Source organism: Falco peregrinus, chromosome 9 (assembly GCF_023634155.1).
Source record: "Falco peregrinus isolate bFalPer1 chromosome 9, bFalPer1.pri, whole genome shotgun sequence".
NCBI lineage: Eukaryota > Metazoa > Chordata > Aves > Falconiformes > Falconidae > Falco > Falco peregrinus.
The window spans coordinates 36,724,712-36,747,461 of record NC_073729.1 but is presented as its reverse complement, the minus strand read 5'-3'; the positions used below and the strand labels follow the sequence as shown (position 1 = coordinate 36,747,461).

At 52.5% G+C, this 22,750-nt stretch overlaps 1 protein-coding gene across 5 annotated transcripts in view; it reads right to left on the bottom strand.

The window, feature by feature from the left end:
* Positions 1-786: 786 nt before the first annotated feature.
* CBFA2T2 (CBFA2/RUNX1 partner transcriptional co-repressor 2) overlaps positions 787-22,750 on the bottom strand; it is a 66,078-nt gene continuing 44,114 nt past the window's right edge. For 4 of the 5 annotated variants that reach the window (XM_055813850.1, XM_055813853.1, XM_005229282.4 and 1 more), the window contains exons 2-11: positions 18,498-18,641; positions 14,439-14,680; positions 12,344-12,433; positions 11,601-11,782; positions 10,730-10,983; positions 9,966-10,051; positions 8,647-8,842; positions 6,835-6,903; positions 6,292-6,482; positions 787-3,652 (exon numbers count right to left, since the gene is read on the bottom strand). In XM_055813850.1, coding sequence (XP_055669825.1) covers positions 3,362-3,652; positions 6,292-6,482; positions 6,835-6,903; positions 8,647-8,842; positions 9,966-10,051; positions 10,730-10,983; positions 11,601-11,782; positions 12,344-12,433; positions 14,439-14,680; positions 18,498-18,641 — 1,745 coding nt within the window. In that variant the 3' untranslated portion in view covers positions 787-3,361. The remainder of the gene's footprint in view (positions 3,653-6,291; positions 6,483-6,834; positions 6,904-8,646; positions 8,843-9,965; positions 10,052-10,729; positions 10,984-11,600; positions 11,783-12,343; positions 12,434-14,438; positions 14,681-18,497; positions 18,642-22,750) is intronic. The other variant, XM_055813851.1, reaches the window with a different exon arrangement.

Here is a 22,750-nt window from a genome sequence, read left to right as displayed (position 1 = left end):
GTACTGTGGGGCCACAGTGTGGGGGGACACTGGGTTTGGGGTGCAGGGAGGGTGACCCAGCTGCTGCCAGAAGTGATCTGCAGAGATGGGCTCAGGGAAGCTCCTCAGAGTAGGGGGAATAGCAGCTGCTGATGCCAGCTCAGACCCAGTCCCCATCTAGGACCTACCCTCCCAGCACCCAGTTATTTATCTAATTATTGATAACTGCTCAGTTCCCTGGCCAAAGCCACAATTTGCCGTGATGCAGCCCCCTGCCACAGGAGCCAGGCCCAGCCGGGGTGGTTGGAGATGGGCACCCACAAAGGGCAGGGCTGCAGCGGGCTCTGCCTCTCCTGAGCTGCCAGCTCGGCTGGCTGCAGGGCGCTCCACCAGCCTCCCCGGACTAGCATGGCGTTTGGCCCCATTTTGGATTTCTTAATTACTGTTTGCAGCAGCCTGGAGACTGAAATCCTCAGATTAGGCAAAGGTGTGGGCAATGGCATCCTCACGGGGCTGGGACACACACAGGGCTGGCACCGCACCTTGCAGGCTGTTCTGTGCTCAAATTAAAAAAAAAAAGCTTAGAAAAAACATATTTAGACATGAACCCAAAGAAATCCAAAATTACCCAATATGGGGCTGAATGGCAGCTCTGCCTGCGTTTGCTCCCCAGCAGCTTCACCACCACAGGGGAGGCAGTTTTTGTCCCTGCAGCTCCCCTGGCTGAGGCCACGGCACGACAGCATCCTGCAGGAGCCCCAACAGCAGCCTGAGCACTGCAGAACCTTGGAGGAGGAGGGGAAGCTGTATGATGAATATAGTCTTTTTATTGACTACTTTTGAGTAGAACAAACTAAATACATCTGTATCAGTTTGGGTTCCTTTATACAGTACATTAAATAAGTTATGCACAGGAATGAAGTAACAAATTTCTATTACAGAATTAAATGTCAAAAAAAATAGAAACCTCAACCTAATGTCTTCCCATGTCCAAATTTCATATTTATCATTCCATGTGAGAAAAAAAAAAAGCAATCATTCTAATCATGACTGTTAGTATTTAATTCATTTACACAGGGGTTAATTTTAATACACTGCCATCAAAGTTGCATGAGAATTATGGAAGACAATCTATTTACAAGCAATTTCTTCCAGCCCTGCCTTGCTCTTCACTCTGCACCAGCCCTCGTGGCCGCCGGCCGCCGCTGACCCACAGTGTTAGGTCAGATGCAGCATCACAACCAGCCGTTATTTACCTGAGGCTGCTCCGGATTCGTGCTGTCCCCGTGCGGCAGGACAGGAGTGGGGTGTCCTCCTCCATGCTGCCAGCGTGGGCACCACAAACCTTGTTAAGCTTTGCCGAAGCGGCAGGGACAGAGCCGGAGCTTCCCAGGAGCTCGGCGACGGGCGCAGCAGGCAGGGCAGCCCGGGGCTGCCGCAGATCGGGACTCGGCCTCCCCCCGTCTCTCCTGGGGTAAACACCTCCAGGCTGGGGGACACCATCCTGTGGCTGCTGCGGGTCAGGGTGGCTCGAGTGCCACCCCCATTCAGGGCTGCCCTAATCCCAGCGGCACAGCACCCAGGAGCCGCGTCCGTGGCAAAGGGCTCTGCTGCAGCCGGCAGCCCCGGCTCCTGGGGGACACAGGGGAGATGCTCCCAACTGCCACTCGAGAGCCATCTTGAACACCAGCCAACTTCGTGGCTTTTTTGCATAATAAAACCTTGCAGACTCGGGAATCGCCGGCCCTAGCCCGCGACAGCCGCTTCCAGCTTTCCCTCGGGGACGGCGGTGCTTCAGGGGGTTGCCGGTTTATCCCCAGGCAGCCAGCAGCACCACTGCAAACTCAATGATGATTCATTATATCTTCATTATTCACCTCCAATTGAAAAAGTGATCAAAAATAATTTGGGAATTACTCGCCTCATTGGGCTCCAGCCCAGCAATCACACAAAAACAGTCATGGAAACACGGCTTTGCTGAATGGATGTTTTTCTAGAGCCCATTTGCGTGCAGCGTGGGAAATCGGGGCAGCTCTCGGATGGCACATGCCCATCGCTCCCATGGGCTGCGCCTCTGATGACCTCCGTGAAGCATCCGAGATGAGCCTGCTGTGCCCTGACACAGGGTTTGCACTGCCCTGGATCCCTCCTTCCACGCCCCAGCAGGGACTCCCCAAGCGATGGCTCTTCCCAGGCTGACCACGGCATCCCTGTGGGACCTCACTCTCCAAGCCTGCATTCTCGGGACAGTCTCTGAAGGCTGGATGAGGCAGCGGTGGCTGCGCATCCCTGTGCATCCCTGCAGGGAGGAGCACAGCTGGCCTTGGAGCAGCACCGCAGGAGCTCCCTGGGGCTGGGGGTAAGAACCGATGTAGGACTGCAAGTCCTCCATTCATTTTAATAGTTTGGCCAACGCATGTTGAGAGAACAGACCATAAATAACCCATCGCAATCGTGAGGATCTCTGTGGTTAAAAACAATGGCAGTAACTCTCAAACCAACAATTTCCATGCAGTGAAAAAAACCCAAACTCAACACTTCCTGCATAGAAAAACAACACTACCCGGGTGGAAAGGGCAGTAACTGCCCACAACCCATCCAGACTTGCTCTGAACACTTCCCCTCAGCAAAGGTCCCACCCAAGGTAACACGCAACTGTCTGTCCCATCACAAAACAGGATTAAAACCAGGCCATCCAGAAGCGACTGTCTGTACCTCCCTGGTTCTGACATTTGGTTTAGAGCAGACAAATCCTCTCTGTCCCTGCAATCATCAGCTGCCAACCTGCAGGCAGGAGGAGAGCAGTGGGCTCAGCTTCTGCCGTTGCAGTAGAGGACACGATGCTCCTGCTGGGAGATCAGCTCTGGTCTGTTCACAGCAACAGCCGGCCAGCACGGCCATCTGGGACACCGCTGTCTGGGAGCAAGGGAAAAAAAACTGATGCATGTTATAGAAGAAAGGTGGCTGAAGGAGGCGGCGGCTCAGACACCTCAAGAAATGAGCTTGAGCACGTTTGACGCCTGCAGACAGGGCTCCCTGGTCGGGCACCACACGCTGAGCATCTCCTGCGTGTGCTGGCAGCCCTCTCCGCCGAGTGCAGGTCCCCCTGAGCAAGTGGCCCAGTGTCCTCCAGGTCCTGAATGATGCTCTGGTACCCCCCTGCAGCAGAGACAGGCACGGAGGGCAGGGCTCACCTGAGTTCTCCACGAGCCACGAGAGAAAAAGGCAGAATGAGATGGCAAAGCCTGAGTGTCGGCACTCCGAGGAGGTGACGCAATGTGTCAAATGTGTCAAGTAATACAAGTTGCTGCAGGGTTTTTTCTTTTCAGCTTAAAAAAAAACCAGAGAAACTGATCAAATGGAGTGAACCAAAACTTCCCCTTTAGAGTCCGTTCGTATCTATTGCTGTCACGGATGCTGGGGTGGAGGACCGGGAGGTGGTCGCCGAAGTCTTCTCGAGGGCTGGGCTGGGCACGCCGTCGAGGCTCTTGACGGTAGCAGCTGCCGACCGGCCCGTGGGCAGAGCCAGCGGCTTGCTCTGGCCGTGCAGGCCCTGCCCGCAGATTCGGTGGTGCCTCTCCCAGTCCTTGTGCTGGCAGAAGGAGCCGCAGTACCGGGCAATGTTGCAGCCGCTGCATGTCTCGCTGGCTTTGCGACCACAGTTCCAGCAACTCTGCAAGACCAAAGACACTGCATTTTAAAACGGGTTTAGTTTCCAAGAGCTGCAGGACGGTGCTGACTCAAGAGCTCTGAAGGGGACGGTTCATCCCCCTCTGGCCCAGATTTAGTAATATTAAAATGAGTGATCTGTTAATTCCTGCTATTTTCACAGCTCTTTGCCAAGGGTACAAACTCCTACTCCTTTGCTCTGCCCAAAACTGCCTGCCAGACTGCACGGTCACATCCTCTCCCCTAGATCCACCCAAACGCATAGAGGAAACAGCAGGCGAGGACTAAAAATCACACTGCAGATGCTGCTATTCGGTCTTTTTATTTCCTGTTTTAAGCAGCTCTATTTTAGTATTGCTCCCAGCCAAGTGCTCTCCACAGGGATTACAGCGTGCTGCACAGGCACCATTTGCTTTGCACCCTGCCTAGCTGCACAAGAGGTTGGAGCAGGCTAATTTGGAAAAGAAAAAGCTCATTTGAAAGCTTCCCAGCCAGGTGGAAGCACTGCCAGAGCCTGAGCTTCAATCTGGAAGTGGAGCAAAGCCCCTCTGGCCGCCGGGAGAGGCATCAGCTGGTGGGCTTACAGCGTGCCACCGCTTCCTCACCAGCACGGGGGCAAGGGGCCAGCGCCGGGAGCTGCGGCTGCAGCTGCTCCGAGGAGGGGAGCGGGCGGATTAGCTTTCCTGCAGCTGGACTTGCATGTTAGCAACCCCATACTGGGGAGGGCAGGTTCAGCTGTGGAAAAGCAGCCTCCGCCGGAGCCTGCCTGCCTCTAGTCCTGCCCGCAGGGGCACCTGGGGCTGGCCACCGCTCCTGCCACCACAAGCAAAAAGCTGTCGAAATAGCAAGGCGGGGTGGCGGGAGATGCTGGGCTGTATCAGGACAGCTCTGTTGCAGGGATGGGCAGGAGAATCCCCCCTCCCAGGCTCTGCACCAGAGCCACCAGCTCCTGGTGATGATTTACAGGCTGGCAGCAAAGTGCCAAAGCGAGCTGGCCAGGAGCGGAGCCACTCCAGAACCAGTGCATCATCCCCCCAAGGCTCCTCAGCCTTCCAGAAGCAGGGCTCGTGACCAAAAAAACCTCCTAGCGAAGCCTGTGGTAACTCTTGGAAAACCGGGTGACTGTTTTACAGCTGTTTACACTTTGAGCGGTGTTTTAAAACTGTATTTCAAAGGTTACACAGCATGCCAGAACACATGACAGCTTTTCAACATGGCATTTAGAGAAAGGCTCTGGGGCTTGAATGGGAACGTGCTGGTGGGGGGATGCTCAGCTGCTCTCGAGGTCCTGCACTGCTCCCCGGGATGGCTGGAGGAGAAGGACACTCCTCTGGTATTCCCCTACGGAAAAATCATTGCTTGTCTCATCTCTTCCATGGCTTCCTGAGCAGTTCCACCCACTCCCATCACATGTTTACCAACTGCTGCATTCAACCTTCAGTGATTTAATTGGGAAAGATCAGAGTATCGACACACCTTTCTGTAAGAGTGCCTAGTATTTACACAGCTCCTGCTGTGCACGGGGACCCTGGCACCAGAGATTCCCGAGCCCCCGTCAGCAGGGTGGACTGAAACCCCGCAGCAGAGGGAAATGGACTGGCTGCCCACGCGGTCCCAGCAGACATGAACTCCACATTCCCATCAGATTTTTGCTCGGCAGAAACAAAGCCTCTGCTCTTGCATTTGTGCAAAGAAATTGAAACAAGCAAACCGCACATGGACGGGACATGGCAGCGCAGGGATCAGACATGAAATTCTCCTTGCCCTGTACAGCTGAGATCTCCAAAGCTTAACAAAAGAGCTTCCAGTTAAGCAACAGTGCAGGTAATTAATAACTGAGGAGTAGAAATAAATTCTCTAAAAGACACCCATCCAGCAGCTAAGACAAACTAAGAGTCATCCCTTCTTTTCCAAAGTGAAAGAAGTCTTGTTAGGCTTTACGAGATTTTCTGTAACACAGGGACAGCCACCCCGCACCGACGCTTCCCACCTATCCCTGCAGGAATGGGAGCAGTGCAGCAGGGGACGCGGGGAGCCTGTTTCTGGAGATGAGGTGGCCACACACTGCCCCAGCCCGTGTTTCAGGAGCCAGTGAAACAACATCATCCCAGACAACGTATGTGCACCAGGCTGGTCTGCACTGACACAGGGTGCAGCACAGACCGTCAGGTATACGTAGCTTTACCTGCAGCCTGGCTTCTACCCTGCGCTATTTTAAAGCCCACAAACAGCGCCTCCTGTTTTGCACAGATCAAGTACCCGACAACAGCAGATTTCTGAGCTAAACGGAGAGCTCAGCCTACTGGTATTCTCTTTCCCTTTGCTTCCACACCTCCCTCAATCCCAAGAAATCCCTGTTCATTACACTGGGTCCAGCTCACGGTGCCCAGCAGTGCCTTCATGTGGCTGCTGTGCACACGCAGGTGCCGCAGATGCCATTTAGGCCAATTCCCCTGCCAGCAAAATTAAAATCAAAAGGGTTCTTTTTATGGAATCAGTGCATCCCTTTAGTTATTGATTGGAAAGAGACTTCCAAAAGGAAAAGGGATGGGGGACCTGCAGGCTCCGGGTCACAGCTGGGCAGGGCCTGGAGACTTTGTGAGTCTCTGAAAGACCCCATGTAGGGTGTCCCTGACACCTTACCTCTGTAGACTCCTCCTGTTCGTTTATCACCAAGAAAGCATCCTCAGTGGCCTGGCGCTTGGCGTCCGCTATAGTCTGCTCCATCCGAGCCCTCTCAGAGGCAATCATCTCAAACGCCTTCTGCTCGGCCTCTGCCACTGCTTTCTGCACCTCCGACATCGCCTGGCGCTTCACCTCGTTCACGGCTTCTTCTGGAAGAAAAAGGCAGCTTCACCCACCCACCCGGGGAGCGGGGCCAGCCCCCTCGAGGCGCCCAGGCGCAGCCCCGCGTCCCCTGCGGCTGGCACGCCTGTAGGTCACCGCATCAGCGAATGCTCCTGGGAGCGGCCAGGCCAGGCAGCCCCACGGGATCCCCACTGGCATGGTGCAGGAGGGGCAGAGCCCTTTGGGAGACCCAGGCTGGGGGGTTCGCAGCCAGATGTGCACATCCTGGGGTGTTCCTGCAGCTGGGCTTCTGTTTCTGCAGAGCCAAATCTGCAGCATCTGTGTTTACCTCAACCAAACCAGCAGAATCCCTCGCCGAGGTTACTAGCAAACACTTACCAGCTTTTTTCCATATCTCTTCGGTGACGTAGCCCGTTCCCGACCTGCTGCTGAACTCCCGCAATGAATCTGTCGGAATAAAGGACACAGGGAAAAGTTGGCAAACCCTTGTCTCACCCAGCTGCTGCTTAAGCACCCGGCGGTACCTCAGTACATCATGGGACAGGGTAGAATTAACCAGCTAAAAACTCAGAGCAGAGGATTCCTACAGTTAAAACCACTCATCAAACACTCCGATGATAAATTACAACGTTTAATTAGTGCCCTGCATAATTTATGACACCGTATAACCAATTTCCATCTCCTGGTACTCTGTAGCAACCAGCAATGCTTATAAACACATGCCATCAAACATCTGCAGTGTCCAGAGACTCTGAGCACCAATCTATACAACCAGCAGTTTACATTAAATGCAGCACTTTGCACTCCCAGGGGCAATTCAAAGGCTTGAATTGATGGACAAACTGCCTGCAAGACCTCTTACGGCAGAGACGCATACATTCCCCAGCCCTCACCAGCCCGCAAAGAGCCTACGTGACAGATGGGACAGTCATGCCAGGACTGAAGCACAGACTGCAGTCACACAGCGAAGCTTTTCAGAAGCCTCATCCTGTGTTCTGTCTTCATCCCGTTTTTTTTAAGGTCTCAGTGTAACTTTCTGAAGGGTCAAAATAAAAAGTGATTTGGGTCAGAGGCTGGTGGGAGACCAAAAGCACCCTACGAAGGCAGTGAAGTTGTTTAACCCTGTGGTACACCCGGGGTTGCTTCTCGACACTTAACTGCACCTCCTCGCAACAGCGATGGAGCCTGAAAATTAGCCCTAGGTCCCACGAGGGGAGAAAACATCAACAACATTTCCCATTTCTAAGAAAACCCCAACTTTAAATTGTGTCACCTTTAACAACACGAGGTTGTAAGGGTATTAGTCATGCTATATTTAAATACAGAAGGGCTAAAGGCTGGCTGGGCTCCTCAGGTCATCACACACCCAGCTGCCGCGCGGGATCGTGGCACGCTGCTCTGCGGGGACGGCTGCAGCCACGGGCACTTGGCTCCCTTGCAGGAGGGTTCACATTTTAGTTTGTGTACAAGAAAGTGGAATATATACCAAACTGAGATTTTTAGTTTGGCACTTATTGTTAGAAAACATAATTTTTATTATCACGTGATTAGGATTTTATTTCAGCCTATCTGGATGGAAATTAGAATTATATCCGAATGAATAAAATCAGCATTCTAGATTTGGGTTGTTTTGTATAGGGTCAAACCCTTACATACTGGAGGGGAAAACTACTCAGCTTTAATAAAGTAAAGTTGACTCATGACACAAAAACAGAATTAATAACTCAGGAGGTAGTAGGTCTCACACTTACAGCAGCCTTTGGTATTTTTAGAATTAGTAGACCTTGACATTTAAAATCCTCCTGTAGGCAAGACAGACTGGAAGGGGAAGAGGGGTGGAACCAACCACATCTCCTGCCTTTTCACCCCGGGGTTTCTCAGCTTTGGGTGAGCTCAGCTCGGTGTGGTCAGCAAGCCTGGCTCAGTGACAAGGAAGATGCTCTTTTCCCGGCACCAGCAGAAGCTGCCTTCGGAGGTCAGCAAACGCTGCTTCTCGGAGCTCACCCAGGAGCTTCCACCCTCCCATGACTTGAATCTCTTCAAAGCTTTGAGAACATTATGCATTGCTTAAGTATTTAATTTATATTATAATTTAAATACATTATCATCACTTTACGCCTAATATAGCTTTGCCATAATTAGACACCTACTTAAAAAGGTCCTGGCACAGCACACCCACCCCTCGCTTACCGCTGCCGATGGAGTCGGAGCTGCTGGGGCTGTGCTGCCGGGAGATGAGCTCGCTGCCCGCCTTGCGCGGCTCGGCCGTCTCGCTGCATCGCCTCTTCCAGTAGTTGAGCTCTTCCCGATCGGCCTCCTGACAGCGCCGCAGCACGGCCATCGAGCGCCGCGTCTTCTCCACCATCTCCATGATGCAGTTCAGTGCCTGCAGGGAGCAACAAGGTTTCAGTCTTGCTCATGAGGTCATCTCCTGAATTTCTCGTTGGAGGCACCGTCCCAGGAAGGTGAACCATGAGGTTGTTTCACAGGAACTGGCTCAGAGCGGTATTTTGGACGATGCAGGAGTCCAACAGGTGGGTAAGACTGGTCCCGTCCCTGCACACACAGCAGCGATACTGGGCAGGGACGCAGCACTAGGAGGGAAGGAGGTGGTCACACCTGCACCGTAAAGCCTTGGTCACCACAGCAGGTGGCTAAACACCTTCAGGCCACGCTCCTAAAGGTGGAGGGGAAAACCCCACCACTTCCCTTTGGAAACAGGGTGTCCACGCAAGGGCTGGCTGTGGTCCTGGTGCCAGCTCTCTGCAGCCACATCCCAACTCACAAATGTTCACCTACGGGGCCTCTACTCTGCCACTCCTCCTCCAAAAAAACCCCTCCATCAGCTTTAGAGCATAAGCAGGCATGAGGTCTCTCTGCATTTATGATCAAAGCTGAACTTCAATCCCATCTCTTTGGGGGAAATGCTCCAGTGAAGTGCTTGGATGAGCAGCCTTGCTCAGAGGAGAAAGGCTGACTGCAGAAAGCCTGCCAGAAGTACCAAGTCTGGCTGCTGGTGCCTAGCTGAGGCCCATAAAAGGCTAGCACCTCAGGAAAAACTCAAAAAAAAAAAAAAAAAAAAAAAAAAGGATGGGTTTACTTATTTTGTAAGCTCTGTATCCTTACTGCACAGAGCCTGCCTGCACACTTGTCAGTGCTTGCCAGGGCTGCGGCAGAAAAGACCTGGGTGGGGACAAGGCTGGCTTTGGCTGCTCAGCCAGCCAGGGCAGCACACGGCCGCGCTCCGCAGGGGAAGCCCCCCAGCCCCAGCCTCTTTGTCCAGAGTGATTTTGGCTTCCACTGACCATGGTCAGAGAAAACCTGCCAGGAAAGTGCCACTACTGCTATCTGCCCTCCCCGCCATCCACCTTCTTATGGTGGGTTGCTCCTCTACAGGCCACTATGAAAGCCTGGAGAGGGTAACACCACCACAAGAATCACAAATTGGGCCAGGTGGAACACTGGGTTGCTGCGTCCCAGAGCTTCCCACACCTTCTGCCGTTCCTTACATGATCAAGATGCTTCCACTCGTCAGCCCACTCCCTCTCCGTTAAGCGGTGGTCCACCAGCTCGTCCTGGTATCCCCCATTCAAACCTGCAACAAACCACAGCCAGAAGTGTGATTCGACGGAGCGAGTGCTGTCAGTGCCGGGGAGGGAAGGTGGCCCCAAAGTGGTAACAAAAAGCGTCAATCCAGTCACATATAGCTGGGATTTTAAAACACATCTCGAGGAGGTGACTGTACAGGAGCAATTCCAAGCCAGTGTTTTTATCCTTGGCTGTGTCACTGTCTTGGAAGTGCTACAACCCACCCACAGGTCTGGATCTGACCTGCCTGGGGAGCTGGCTCCCTTATAAGCCCACAGGAGCTCAGAGCCTGTGATTCAGGCTGCCCTGCTGGAAACCGAGCATGCACCTCCTACACACCCCTGGGGAGAAACAGGGCAGAGGGTCAGGCTTTGCTCCCCTGCTTTAGTGATCTCAGAGAAGTCACACTCTATTCCCCCGCTCTCTGTCCTTGCCTGCTGGGCTGGCTACGCTCAAGGTCCTTCCTCCTCATCCTCAGTGGCTCCAGCCTTTACACATACACAGGGAAATACGAACTCTCAATCTTCCCATTTTTGTTTCCTCTGAATTCCCTGCAAAAACGCCGCTGAAGATGTGCCCAGCATTACACAGCTTTGGGCGCGAGTGGCCACGCAGGTACCGATGCCAAAGCTCAACCACTGGACCCCACAGCTCCTACAACTAAGAGCCCTCCAGGCTTTCTCACCAAGACCACTATGTCTGTCCCGAATCTCTCTGTGCTCCAACATCTTGCTGGGGTCCCTGTAGAGGTGGGACGTGGCAATATCTTCCAAGGTGTAGTGCTGGAGGGGTGGCGGCGTGGGGTGGAACTGCCCCCCGGGGTTCATCAGGGGGATGGTCAGGGCAGGGCTGTGCCGGGGCGCAGGGCTGATGGTGCACACCCTCTTGGCTGGAGGCTCTGTTGGCAGCGGCTCCCTCTCAAAGCTGCTGTCTTCCCTTCTGCAACTGCATCGGCAGAGAGAGGTAATCGTTAGCACTGCAAAAACGTACTTGGAAAGGGAAAGATGCAGATTCCAAATCAGCAGAGTTTGGGCAGTGATGATTTTACTGGGGGATAAAGGCAGGGAGCTAAACTAAACATGCTCGACTTGTGAACAAATCCACAAAATGACCCCGTCAAAGAAAAAGTTCAAGATGCTCAAGTGTTGTGATTCATCTTTCTGAGCATGACCAAATAAAATTTCACAGTTTTTATAAAACTTGAGGCATGCTCCACATAATTACGTAACAACAAATAACTTTGAATAAAAACTAGTGAAAATGAACCGCATCCTTCCCAGCCCTGGCGGTGCCTCCGCTTGCCACCCGGGGAGGCGGGGAACCATTCAGCTCTCCAGCCCAGGCTTTTCAGTGCAACCCAACAAGTCCCTCCAGGACAGAACCTGCCTGAAGGAGGGACCCAGCCTGAGCTGGCAGCGCAGGACGAGCAACCATCGGTGTCTTATTAACAGCCAGAATAGTTGTTGGGAGCGACAAGACCCTACAGTTTAGCCCCAGATGCTGAAACACAAGTCACGACTTCAAGAACTTGGCAGGGTGACGAAAGCTGGTTTTACCTGTCTGGACTGTGCCTCTTCCCATTCCCGTTCACCTCAATCAGCAGCTCGGAGGAGTCAGCGGGGGATGTGGTGTTGGTGTTCAGCAGGATGTGCTCGTGCTGCGCCAGGTACTGGGAGGGCGTCTGCTTGGCAGCCCGGGCGCAGTGCAGCAGCTCCCTCTGCAGCAGCGGGAGGTTGGCCTGGAAAACAAGCGTGGGGCTGGTTTCCAGCCAGTTGTAGAAGGTTTGCTCTGCATGCATAATACCTCGGAGCAGTAACACCTAGAGCCTGGCCCCCTGCTCAGGATCCTCCAGCTCCTGGTGTCCGCACTGTCAGATTTACCTTATTTTCTCAAGAGCTGAGGGTGGCCTGATGTCAACGCACCCAGAACCTAAGTACCATGGGAAGCACCCTGCGCCTCCAGCATCCAACCACTCCAGACATGCTCCAGATGCCAACACTTCAAATAGTCTAGATCTGAACATTTGCAAATAAGATTACAGGATCAGAAGCTGCCGAATGGAGCTTGGTTTGGGTCCTTTATCCCTTACACCCAAGAAGACATATGTGGCACTTATTAGAACGTTAAGTTTTCTGCAAGCCAATCCCACAAGGCCACTGCTACGGTCTGTGCGGTCTGTCTTGGACTTCAACAAATTTGCTGTGGTGATTGAAACAAGAGCTTTCCCAGCAATGACACGCTGCCAAGCGGCACAGACCGGCACACGGAGTGTCAGCAAACCCCACCAGCTCCCTGTCACCTTCAGAAAGGGGATCACAAATGGCCGAAGGGGGAAGTTTGTTGCCTCTTGCAGCTTGCAGTGAAATTCCTCGATTGTCACCGTTGAGTTCTGAGAAAAGAAATTAAGAAATGTAATGACAATTTGTTCTTATTTTTAGACACACGGGAAACGGCTCCAAATGAACAGAACTGGAAGAGCGACTGCATCTGCCACTACAGGACTGACAATGTTTTCATCAGATCCTGCCTAACGCAGCCAAAAAGACTTGAGGCCAGCGGAGTAGAAATGCTGCACTAAGCAAGGGGCAAACGCTGTGCACAGCCGGGCGCTGCCTGGCCCAGCATCCTCCCAGCTCTGGGGCCAGAAGGCAGAGACTGGCTCTGGGAGGCAGTGGGACCCAGCTGGCATCTCCTGCACGCTGGCCAGGTGGCCTGGGGCAGGCTGTGGGGAGCTAGGCAGCGATTTCAGCTGCTCAGAGTTGTACACCTTCCTCTCCTCCTTCCTCCCTTTCAGCTCATCTTGTTTATCCTATCTGCTATCCACGAAGCCTCCACCAGCCTGCTGCTCACCCCACCAGCGCAGTCCTCCCTGGCCCAAGCCTGCATCCCCTGTGGCTGTCCAGGCTGGGTGCTCCTGGGACAAGCAGCATTTGATAACCTGCACACAAAGCTCGTCCCTGCAGCAATTAGCACAATCAGCTAAAAAAAACTAAACAAAAAAAAAAGAGAGAGAATGACAGTCAGAGGAACCCGGACAGCTTATCATTTCCGTTCCAAAAGGGTAAGTTAAGGCACTTCCCTACACCCATGGAAATATATATGCGCCTGCCTTCCTCAGCAGCAGCAGCATTTTGCATCCAGTGCTCCAGCGCTGTGAAAGCCCCGGAGGCCACAGAGAGATTTGGGTTTGCTCTGCTGCCCACGCCAACCTTGGAAGCAGAAATACTCTGGGCTGCTGCAGTCTCACTGCCTTCACTGCATGCTGAGCCTCACAAGAAACACGCCAAAGAGCAGAGATCAGCTGGGGAGCAACGTTGGGCAGCACACGGGACTGCAGCTGGCCAGGCAGCATGCTGCTGTGCTCCAGGATCGCAGTCCAAGGTCTGGCCTTTCACAGCATTTCTACCAGTTTGTATACCTGCAAATATGAGATACAATTCCACAGCGAGACCTATTCATTTGTTTTTTGAAGAGTGTTTTCAGCTGCCCATAGCTGCCAAAGAGCATGAGGGCATGCGTGCACTGCCAACAACCCCAGCTCTTGCAAATCCGAGTGTGGGAATGCAGAAGATGCCTAACAGTTATTTACCAAGCCCTTTCCCATGGCCACACCTTCAGACTGTCACAGGCATGAATACGACTGAAGAATCATTGCTTTTGGTAACGCAAAGATGCAATCACGCAAAGCAGCAGCGGCACACCAGAAGCCCAGGCCTCTTATTTTGCAACAGCAGCCTTCCCATCCTCCACAGACCCTGGCAATAGTTAACTTTGCTGTGCCAGTGGGCTTATTTTAAGATATACAGGAGCAGCCCATAAAGAGGAAAAAATCCCATTAAATACATCACTGCATATCAATAAATTAAATCTTTGGAGTGTCATGATAGCCTATACACACTCAAGAGCAGAGAAGGACTACCAGCTTTCCAGAGCGAGTCCCTGCTAGCAACAGGACCCTGCTTTTTTCCATTCCATCTGGCTGCCTTGCTGAGCAAAGCAGCATTGAGTTTGAGCACACTGAAGTCAGGACAGTGCTAACGAAGCGGTGGCTGGAACTGCCATTTTTTTGTATGGAAGCAGATCAGAGTTAAACCAATCTGTGGCTGGGGTCAGGCAATTGTGAATCTGCACAAGCAAGAAAACACTTGCCTAGTGCAAAACTACAGGCTCCTCTGAAACCCACCAAAGATAAAAAAAAAAAAACAAACACCCAAGAAGTCAGCAAGTTTACCAGAAAGCACAGACATTACAGGGTCTTGCTCAGTCAACAGCTCTGCTAGCAGAGACACAAACACACAGTATTGTGTAACGTGGAGCCGTGCTGGCTGCCAGGATCCCAGCGCCAAAGCCGTCTGGGAAAAGCAAGGTGGCCCGAGCTGGCACGTGGGACTTACCACTAATGCCAGGACAAGGGTCCGGACCTTCTCCCCGATCTCCGGCGAAATGTCGTTTCCAAACTGCTGCAGGGTGGTGAGGAACCGCTTCAGCTTGCTGAGCTGCCGGGCACCACACGTGGCAGGGAGCTGCTGGTTTGTCAGCGAGGAGGAGGAGGAGGAGGAAGGACCGTTGCTAAACCTCTGGGGGGGGGATGGTGCCCCGTTCAGCGTCGGAGGGGAATGGTTTATTCCATTGGGCACTGCAAATGGGAGATAGAAGCGATACTGAGCATCAGATGGGCACCTCCCTGTGGTCTAATATTTAATAGGATCCATCTCCTACCCAAGAGCCTGCTGCTGATGCGTAACTGCTGTTACCAAACAGGGCACGAACCAGAACAGGGGCTATGGCAGAGCAGAACCCCATGCCATGATGGAGGGCACCTAGTGACGGAGCCAGTCACCGGCAAGGTGTGCGCCTTCTCCTCAACCTTCCCCCGAGCTAGGGTGCCCTGCAGCCCCCGGCCCGTGAGAGCCACGTGCCTAGCCAAGGCATCCACAGGAGCTCTCCTCGGGTGTGATTTACACCACGGACAGTGCCCTCCCTAGCATTTCTGCCCTCTGCTCAGCAAGCTGCGTGTCCAGGGCCATCAAACACCAACGGAATCAGGGCTCAGCAGAGCAGGCACACCTCCACTTGTGTCTGAGGCACCCTGGGGGGACATGGGGACAGGCTGCACAAAGCCACCACTTGCAGCAGACTGAGCTGTGCCATACGCTCGGCCCAAGGAATTAAATGTGCTTTAGTTCAAAGTTTACAACCCTCGGCAAGAATTACCGATCCCAGCCTCCTGCGCCAGGCAGAAAATGACACCAGACCATCCAATGATCCCTCCCCAGCCCCATCATTTACAAATGTCACCAGTGCTCATTACAGCCGGGGTCCCACCAGCAGGTACTGCAGCTCAGGTGCCTCCACCTCACCCCGAGGAGCACCCACAGCACCCTGCCCCGCAGCACCTGCAGGGAGTCACGGGGAGTTTTGCAAACACAGCTGCTTTTCCAACGTGGTCCCATCTGCAACTCTGCCTCCTGTGAGCAGCGAGCGTGTCGAAATGGACTGAAGGACTGGAAGTCCGGGAACTCAGCAAGGGATTAGAATAAATTGTTGACAACCCTGTACTGCCATTGTGCAACCCAGAGCCCTGTCTGAAGAGCAGCTGGGGCCCCAACTCAGTATAAACGCAGAATTTTAGAGGTGAAAAGTACATCATCATAAATATAGTTTTAGCTGATCCACTGGGTTTTCCTTAAAAGCCCAGACCTGAATCCCTTACAGACACATGTGATGAAGAGAAGGCCACAAGCTATAAAAAAACATTTCAAATAACAGCATCCAGAGGAGAAGCACTGAAGCCACCCTGCAGAACTGTCCCTTGCGAACCAGGCAGGGGGAGGTGCGTGCTGTGATGGAGCAGCAACTGGCAAAAAAAAAAAGATGCCCAAATTTCTGCTGCAGCTTTGCGAGGATCATACCAATCCCCACAACCTCGGTGAGGGTTTTTCAGAGAAGGCAACAGGACGTACTTGAACAGTTAAACCACTCTGGGGCATGCCAGGGTTGGAGGCTGGAAAGGCTCCATGCACCTGGACCTGCGCGGTGAGCACGGGAGGGAACCTGAGAAGATTAACTAGAGTCAGTTGAGATGCAAGGGAAAGATAAGGCTGAAGGGACCACCAAAGGTGGTTCCTGCTAACCAAGGGGTGACAAGCTCTTTGGGGGCAGGACAAAGATGTGTCCTTTTGTAGACAGACAGATGATGAAGTGAAGGTGAAGGCCAGGACCGAGAGGATGGAGGTGTAAAGGCAAAGTGAGCTCATGCCTTCTGTAACGGAGCAATGCAACCTGAAAAACTCCTGTCTGCACTGGCTTCCCCAAAGCAGCAAAGGAACAGAGATGTCCTGCAGAGATGGCATGTGCTCGCAGGGTTAGCTACCATGAGTACCAGCAGATGCAGAGCTATGTGAAGGGCAAGGCTTCTAGCAATTACTCATAAAGAGCATTTATTTCACAAAAACAGTGTTATAAGTAGGGGGAAAAGCCACCCAGAGAAGCTCCTCTCAAAGAGCACCTCTGTGCTCTCCGGCAGCCACGACCAGGGCACCTTTACTCCCTTTCCTATTTTGCTTCCTCTTCTTCTTTTAAATGAAAGACTCAGGAGAGCAATGGGCTCTATTTATACCCCAGGAGAAGTAGGGGCTGCGTGACCCATCCTGGGGCAGGGGGCTGCAGGGTCCCTCGGGAGAGGCTGCCACAGATGGGAGCAGCGGACACTGATGGACTTGGGCGATGCCACGGAAGCAGAGTGAGCTGGGTCGGGGTGGCCGTTAGACGCAGCCCCCGTAACCACTCTGCGTTTTCAGGCTCACCTTGCCTGACCCTCCTGCAAACGGCACTACCGCAGGGCAGCTGGCGGTTATCTGATCCTGTGCATCGCCAGGATCTGCTCCACCACAGACCACAGAGCCGGGCTGGGACCTCTGTTTCCAGGTGAGAAGACAGAAGCAAGGTGGCACACTGAGATCGGTGGGATTACTGGTCTGTGGAGAAGAGGATGCTAAATTCCTGGGAACACAGAAGTCGTCATCTGGGGCTACTCTGTTAAATTCTGCCTTCGGTCCTCAATAGTCGATGGCTTTCACTGCATCCCCAACTTTGTCAGTGATCCGCAGGTGGGCACGGCCTTCCTCCGACATGCTCCTCCTCACCTGCCCATGCCACAGGCTTCGCAGGGCAGGACACACACCTGCTGACTCTGACCAAGACCTCTGGTGCCACTGAGCAGTAAAAAAGCAAGGATGAACTTCACCATAGGTTCTCATCTATCTTGGGAAGAGGCAATTAAGCCATCTGCAATCAGCAGATTCAGGCTCCTTGGCCCTTAACAATGTGCCAAGCAACCTCATCGGAAAATTAATTTCTGTCACTTTGCTAATGGTCTTTTTCTGCCTGAGCAAAAGGAGAGCCATTAAAAACCCCTCAGCGCATAAAGATGGGGACAGCATGTCTGGCGGGATAACCCAGTGATTAGTGCTATTGCCAGCATCACACAATACATTAATGTGTGTCCTGAAAGAGGCTGGGTTGCAAGTCTCTGAAATCCACTGCCAGTGTGAAACTGTGAGATATCCCAGACACCGTCATGGACAGCAAAGCAATGCAGAACCAGCGAGGGAGACGCTCAGTGCAGGAGGAAAGGGGTGAGGAGTGCCTGGAAAATACATATGTGCCATGTGCTGGGGTCAGATAACTCCATGCCCGACAAAGTAAAGTAGCTTTGCTACGGAATGTTTCTTAAAGGACATTAAATGGCTTAAACGTTGGCTAAGGGAGAAAAAAGAAAAAGAAAAAAAAAAAAAAGACTCTTTCTAGGCTGTAAGAAAAGGCTGTATGCCCATGTCACTTCTGAGCAACACCCTGCTAGAAGAAGTGGGTGTGAGGCTGCGCTACAGCTCGGCAGGACCAGGATCGACCGTGGCTTAATAGGAAAGATTATAAAGGGAAGATGGAGGAAAGAGAATCTGGATGGACAGCGAGGAATTTCCAAGGCTGGGAAATTAAAAAAAGGAAAACTTTCTAATCTCAGCTGCAGAAAGGCTGTCTGCAAAGTGAGATACAGCAGAGAGGGAATTAACTCCTCCAAAAGATACAGTGAAAAGCCCAGCTCTTGGCTTGTTTGAAGCCAACCTGATAAAAGACTTCAATTTCTTAAGGAGTTTATGGTGGAAATCAAGGCTGCACCTGCAAAGAGAAGGACTCAAGGCAGCGCCGGGAGCAAGGTAGGAGCAGGCGGGGGGGTAGGGGGATTACAGACCCTGTTATACATTCTGCATACAGGGCAGGACAGCAGGAAAGCCCCAGTCCCCCCTTCCTCAAGCCGTGCAGCGTGGCTAACGCTCGCCATGCTGGTGAGCAGCCCTGGCCAACGGCTGAGACATCCCCGGTGACTTCTAGAAGCAGAGCCTTTCCTCCTGGCTAAAGCTGGTCCCCGGGAAAAGCAGTTACTGGGGCCTTACGTGCAGTCGGGGTGAAGGACACTGGCCGGGGGCCACCAGGGTTCACGGGGGGCAGCGGCGGCATGTTGGGAGGAGAGGACCTGGACTGTATCTTCACTTCCACGGGCGATCCGGGCATCACTGGCACCCTCTTCTCACCAGCAACTGTACGAAGAGAAGGTGGTAATGCTTAGTGACAGTCACGGACAAGTGTTTCCCCACCCAGCACACAAAGTACAGTTGCAAGGGTGAAGATGAAAGGCTGGAGGGGGGGAAGTCACACCAGACTCCCACGCTGCTCTGCGCAGCCCCGAGGTGCCGCGGGGAAGAGGCTCCTGGGGTGCAGCAGGTGTCCCCAGACGCTGCCCAGCAGGCTCGATACACCCGTGTTCACCATCCCAGTCTCTCGACCACATCTTCTCACCCCTCGTGCTTGAAGATACTTCCTCAAAGTATTTCCGCCTGTTTGCTTTGCTTTTCCCCCATTTAAGATCCCCTCGATGGTCCCCAGCCGTGCCCACAAACACCCTGCCATCATGGGGTGCCGAGGTTTCCCAACAAAAACATGTTCCGAAGCAGCTGCTTTGGCAAACGGCTCTCTGACCAGCTTTGCATGTTTGCCTTTTTGAAAACCAACTCAAATGTAAACCACCCCGCACCTCCTCTCCCCCACAGGGGTGGTCCTCACTGCCCAGCGCAGCCCCCCCATGCCAGCATACATGCAGCCTTGCACGCACCCCGTGTCCACGCTGCCTGGCCCTGAGATGGCCTCTCCAGAGGAACTGCAACCTCTTTTTGCAACAGGCAACCCAGTTTTTGGGTGGGTGCCGGCCCGGCGTGCAGGGAGCAGTGGTGCAGCTGTGCCAGCAAGCAAGCAAAACCAGCACAGGGCTGGAAAGATGAGCTGACATTAGCTATTCACATCCCCTCTCCTGCATGCAGTTTCTAGCACCCAGTACACCACCAGCTCACTCTGAGGCTTCTTTTCCAGCCCCTGGGGGTCCCTCCTGTGGGCCCAGGCTCTGGTGGGACATTCCAGCTCAGCTGAACAGTGTGGCCACACTCCTGGCTCCAGTGGCTGCAATCAGCCTCAAAAGGCATCCTTGGGGGGAACCGAGAGAAAAGGAGGAACTACATGCTTACGCAAGCCTTGGGGTTTGGCGGGATTTTTTTCAGGGAGTTATTTTTGTTTTTTAAATCCAGACAGCTCAGCAGACAAAGCCTAATCACCTCCAAAGCGCAGCTCCCATGGGAGCTGACGCTACTCCAGGGGTGCTCCGCATCGCGACCCTGGACAATGGGATGCAATGCGAATCACCCCTCCGAGAACATGATTACTGCTCCTTGCTCCTCAAGCCGCCACTCACCTCGTTTAATTAGCTCGCTAATGAGTTGTGACCATGCTCTAGCAAGTCCCCGCATGGGAACACTGACGGGTTCCCAGCACACCCACCTGCACCCCAGCTCAGATGGCGAGGGAGGCGCAGACATCTTTCACCTCTCCGGTGCGTGCAGGCTGGGATTCGGACCAGTGAATTTTCTCAGGCAGTATTTGGCTGTTGGTGGGCAGAACTTTCAACCAGAGCTGCAGGGCAGCAGCCAAGCGCGCCGCTTCGGATGCGGCAGCTCCCACACAAGCATCGCTGCTTGGCACGGCGGCCAAAGGGGGCTCCGACTGCACCCTCTCAAGGTGGGCACGGCTGAAAACAACACATGCCCGGGGGCTCTGTGCCGCCTGGGATTGGTCCTGATGCCTCTCTAAGCCACAAAAGAAAGGTATTAAAGCACATGCTGTAATCTAATTAAATTAGATTACAATCTGATTTCAATCCTCAGCTTTTACAAATAGCTGTCAGCTGTAAGAAATGCAGTTTTCAAGTTCTGGCAAAGCATTTAAATGCTGAATTCCCATAAAGCAGGGAAGCACTGAATAGATGGCAAAGTTCTGCACTGCCATACAGCCACCAAGCCTGCTACTTCACAAGTCCTGACAACAAAAATGCTGCTTTCGAGGGCAGAGATGACGTGAACTGGCACCCGAGCCCTTTGTGCCACTGGCCTGGAACCTGCTCTGTGAACCACCAGCACCTGCTCTGCCACACACACTAGGAACGAGCTGGCTCATTTATTTTCCTTATGGCAAGTCATCATTAATGTCAGCAAGGTAACAAATGAAGTTCGTTACTCCTAGGTTTTTTTGGTTTTTTTTCCTGTTTGCAGAACCATCTGTGGAAGGGGGAGCAGAGGTAAATATATGCTGAAATCCATGTCTTCCTGGCCTTTCAGGAATTGCTATAAAACTTGCATCCAACATACTTCCATGGCAGAAAGTTTGTGTCTTCATTTATTTAAGCCTGCTTTCACAAAGAAAAAAACCCAAAAAAACATCACCCAAAAAACCTCAAACCCAACAAAACTTCTAGGCTTTGCTTTCATGAACAGAGTGGGGAGATACCGAAGCCATAGGAAACTACTATTAATTTTAACATATAATAGCCGTATTAATACAATATTGCAAACTACTAGTCACATACATTTGATCCAACTTTCATACAATTTAGCACTGATGTGCAGCCTCTCCCTGTCGTATCCATGCATGAATATGACATTCAGATGAATAACAATGTATTTGATGTAGGAACATGCATCATTCATGCACGTAGGTGCCTGTTCCAGCAGGTGAGTCTACTGGAAAAAGCAGGAGGAGGCAAACCCCTGCCTTCCCAAATAAATGCAGCAAAACAGTCAGAGAGCAGGTTTGGCACATGAAGTGAGGGGCACCTCTACCACAATAAGTCTGAGTTCACTTACCCAGGCAGGGAAGGGAAATGCTGCTAAATGACCCAAATTTTTCAATCAAAACAGCACTAATTGTGCCTATCCACCACTCAGTGCCAGCTGCCTGATGACCATCAGGGGACAGAAACATGTTTGCTCAGAATACGGGAATAATTGCAAAACAGTGAGCTAATAACGCAGGAACATAACCTGTTTGCACATTGTCCACGGACAGAGACATGAGATACGGTTCACGCTCTTCTCTGCAAGCTCTCTGCCCACCTCTGTGCCTGCGCAGCTGCAGGTGTGCCAAGGAGAGCGTCACATCGCTCCCCGCCTGCTGCTAGCCCTTTCCCACCACACACCCCAAATACCAACACACTGCTGCCCACCTGCCTCGTTTCATCTTCTTCACCCCCTTCCCCAGGTGCACGTGGCCAACCTGATACTGCCATGCTGTAGAGAGAAACAGAGCGTGAAACCAGTCCTTAGGGTTTCTCCTCTTTCCTCCTAACATGCTCCTAAGGCACATTAAGGAAAGCAGAACTAATTCAGATAATTTGCAGGCGAGTGGCGAAGTCACATGGACTCTATAGCCCCAAAATAAAACCAGCTACTGCTGGGCTACTCCACGAGACACCAAAACCAAAGCCCACGAGAAGCCAACACCTTCTTTTCTGAGCCTACTCTGACAGACAAGAAGCAAACAGGATTGTTAAATTTAAAAGCTTCCTGTCAATGACCTGGGGCATCTATAAATGCAGATAAAAACCATCTTTCAAAAACTCATTTTTAGCCTAAACACATCCATTTGCTGATAATCAGATGTGCGAACAAGACTGCCAGTGAGGACCTGAGTCAGCCTCAAGTTGACCTGGTCCTAAAACCAAGCCAGTGAGATGGTCTCTGGGGAAGCACCACCTACCCCATCTCTTTCTTCCACATTTCACTGTTCAGAAATATTTACTGGCTCACCAAGAGCAACATTTCGGCACTGCTTCCAGATGCACAGAGAGGATGCTGAGATGCTCCTTAAAATGCCTTTAAGTCACTCCACCGCATCAGTCATCTGAAATCATGCTGAAGAGTCAAATGCCGTAACAGGTTTTCAGATGATGCTCTAAGAATTCTTGTCAATGACTGAATACTCTGAGTGTCAGAGCAGGACATGTGCCTAAACTGGAAACGCTGGGTTGTTTTCCTTCAAAAACTCCTCCTTCCAAACCCTACCTGGACTGAGAAACATTTACTGTTATTACTTTCCAAGTGGTGTCTGCAGGACACAGATTGAACATGTTTATGACAACACTTTTGCTGCCAAACATCAAAACTTCGCAGTGACACGAGCTCCAATTTCCCAGCCCCTGCAAAGCTGAACCAGGGAAAGAGGCGGCAGTGACGCGGCCACCCAGCCGGGGGGAGAGCTGCATCCCGGCCCCCAGTGCGCCGGGTTCCACACGGGAAGGCGATTCGCTCAGAGTAAATCAAAACCCAGT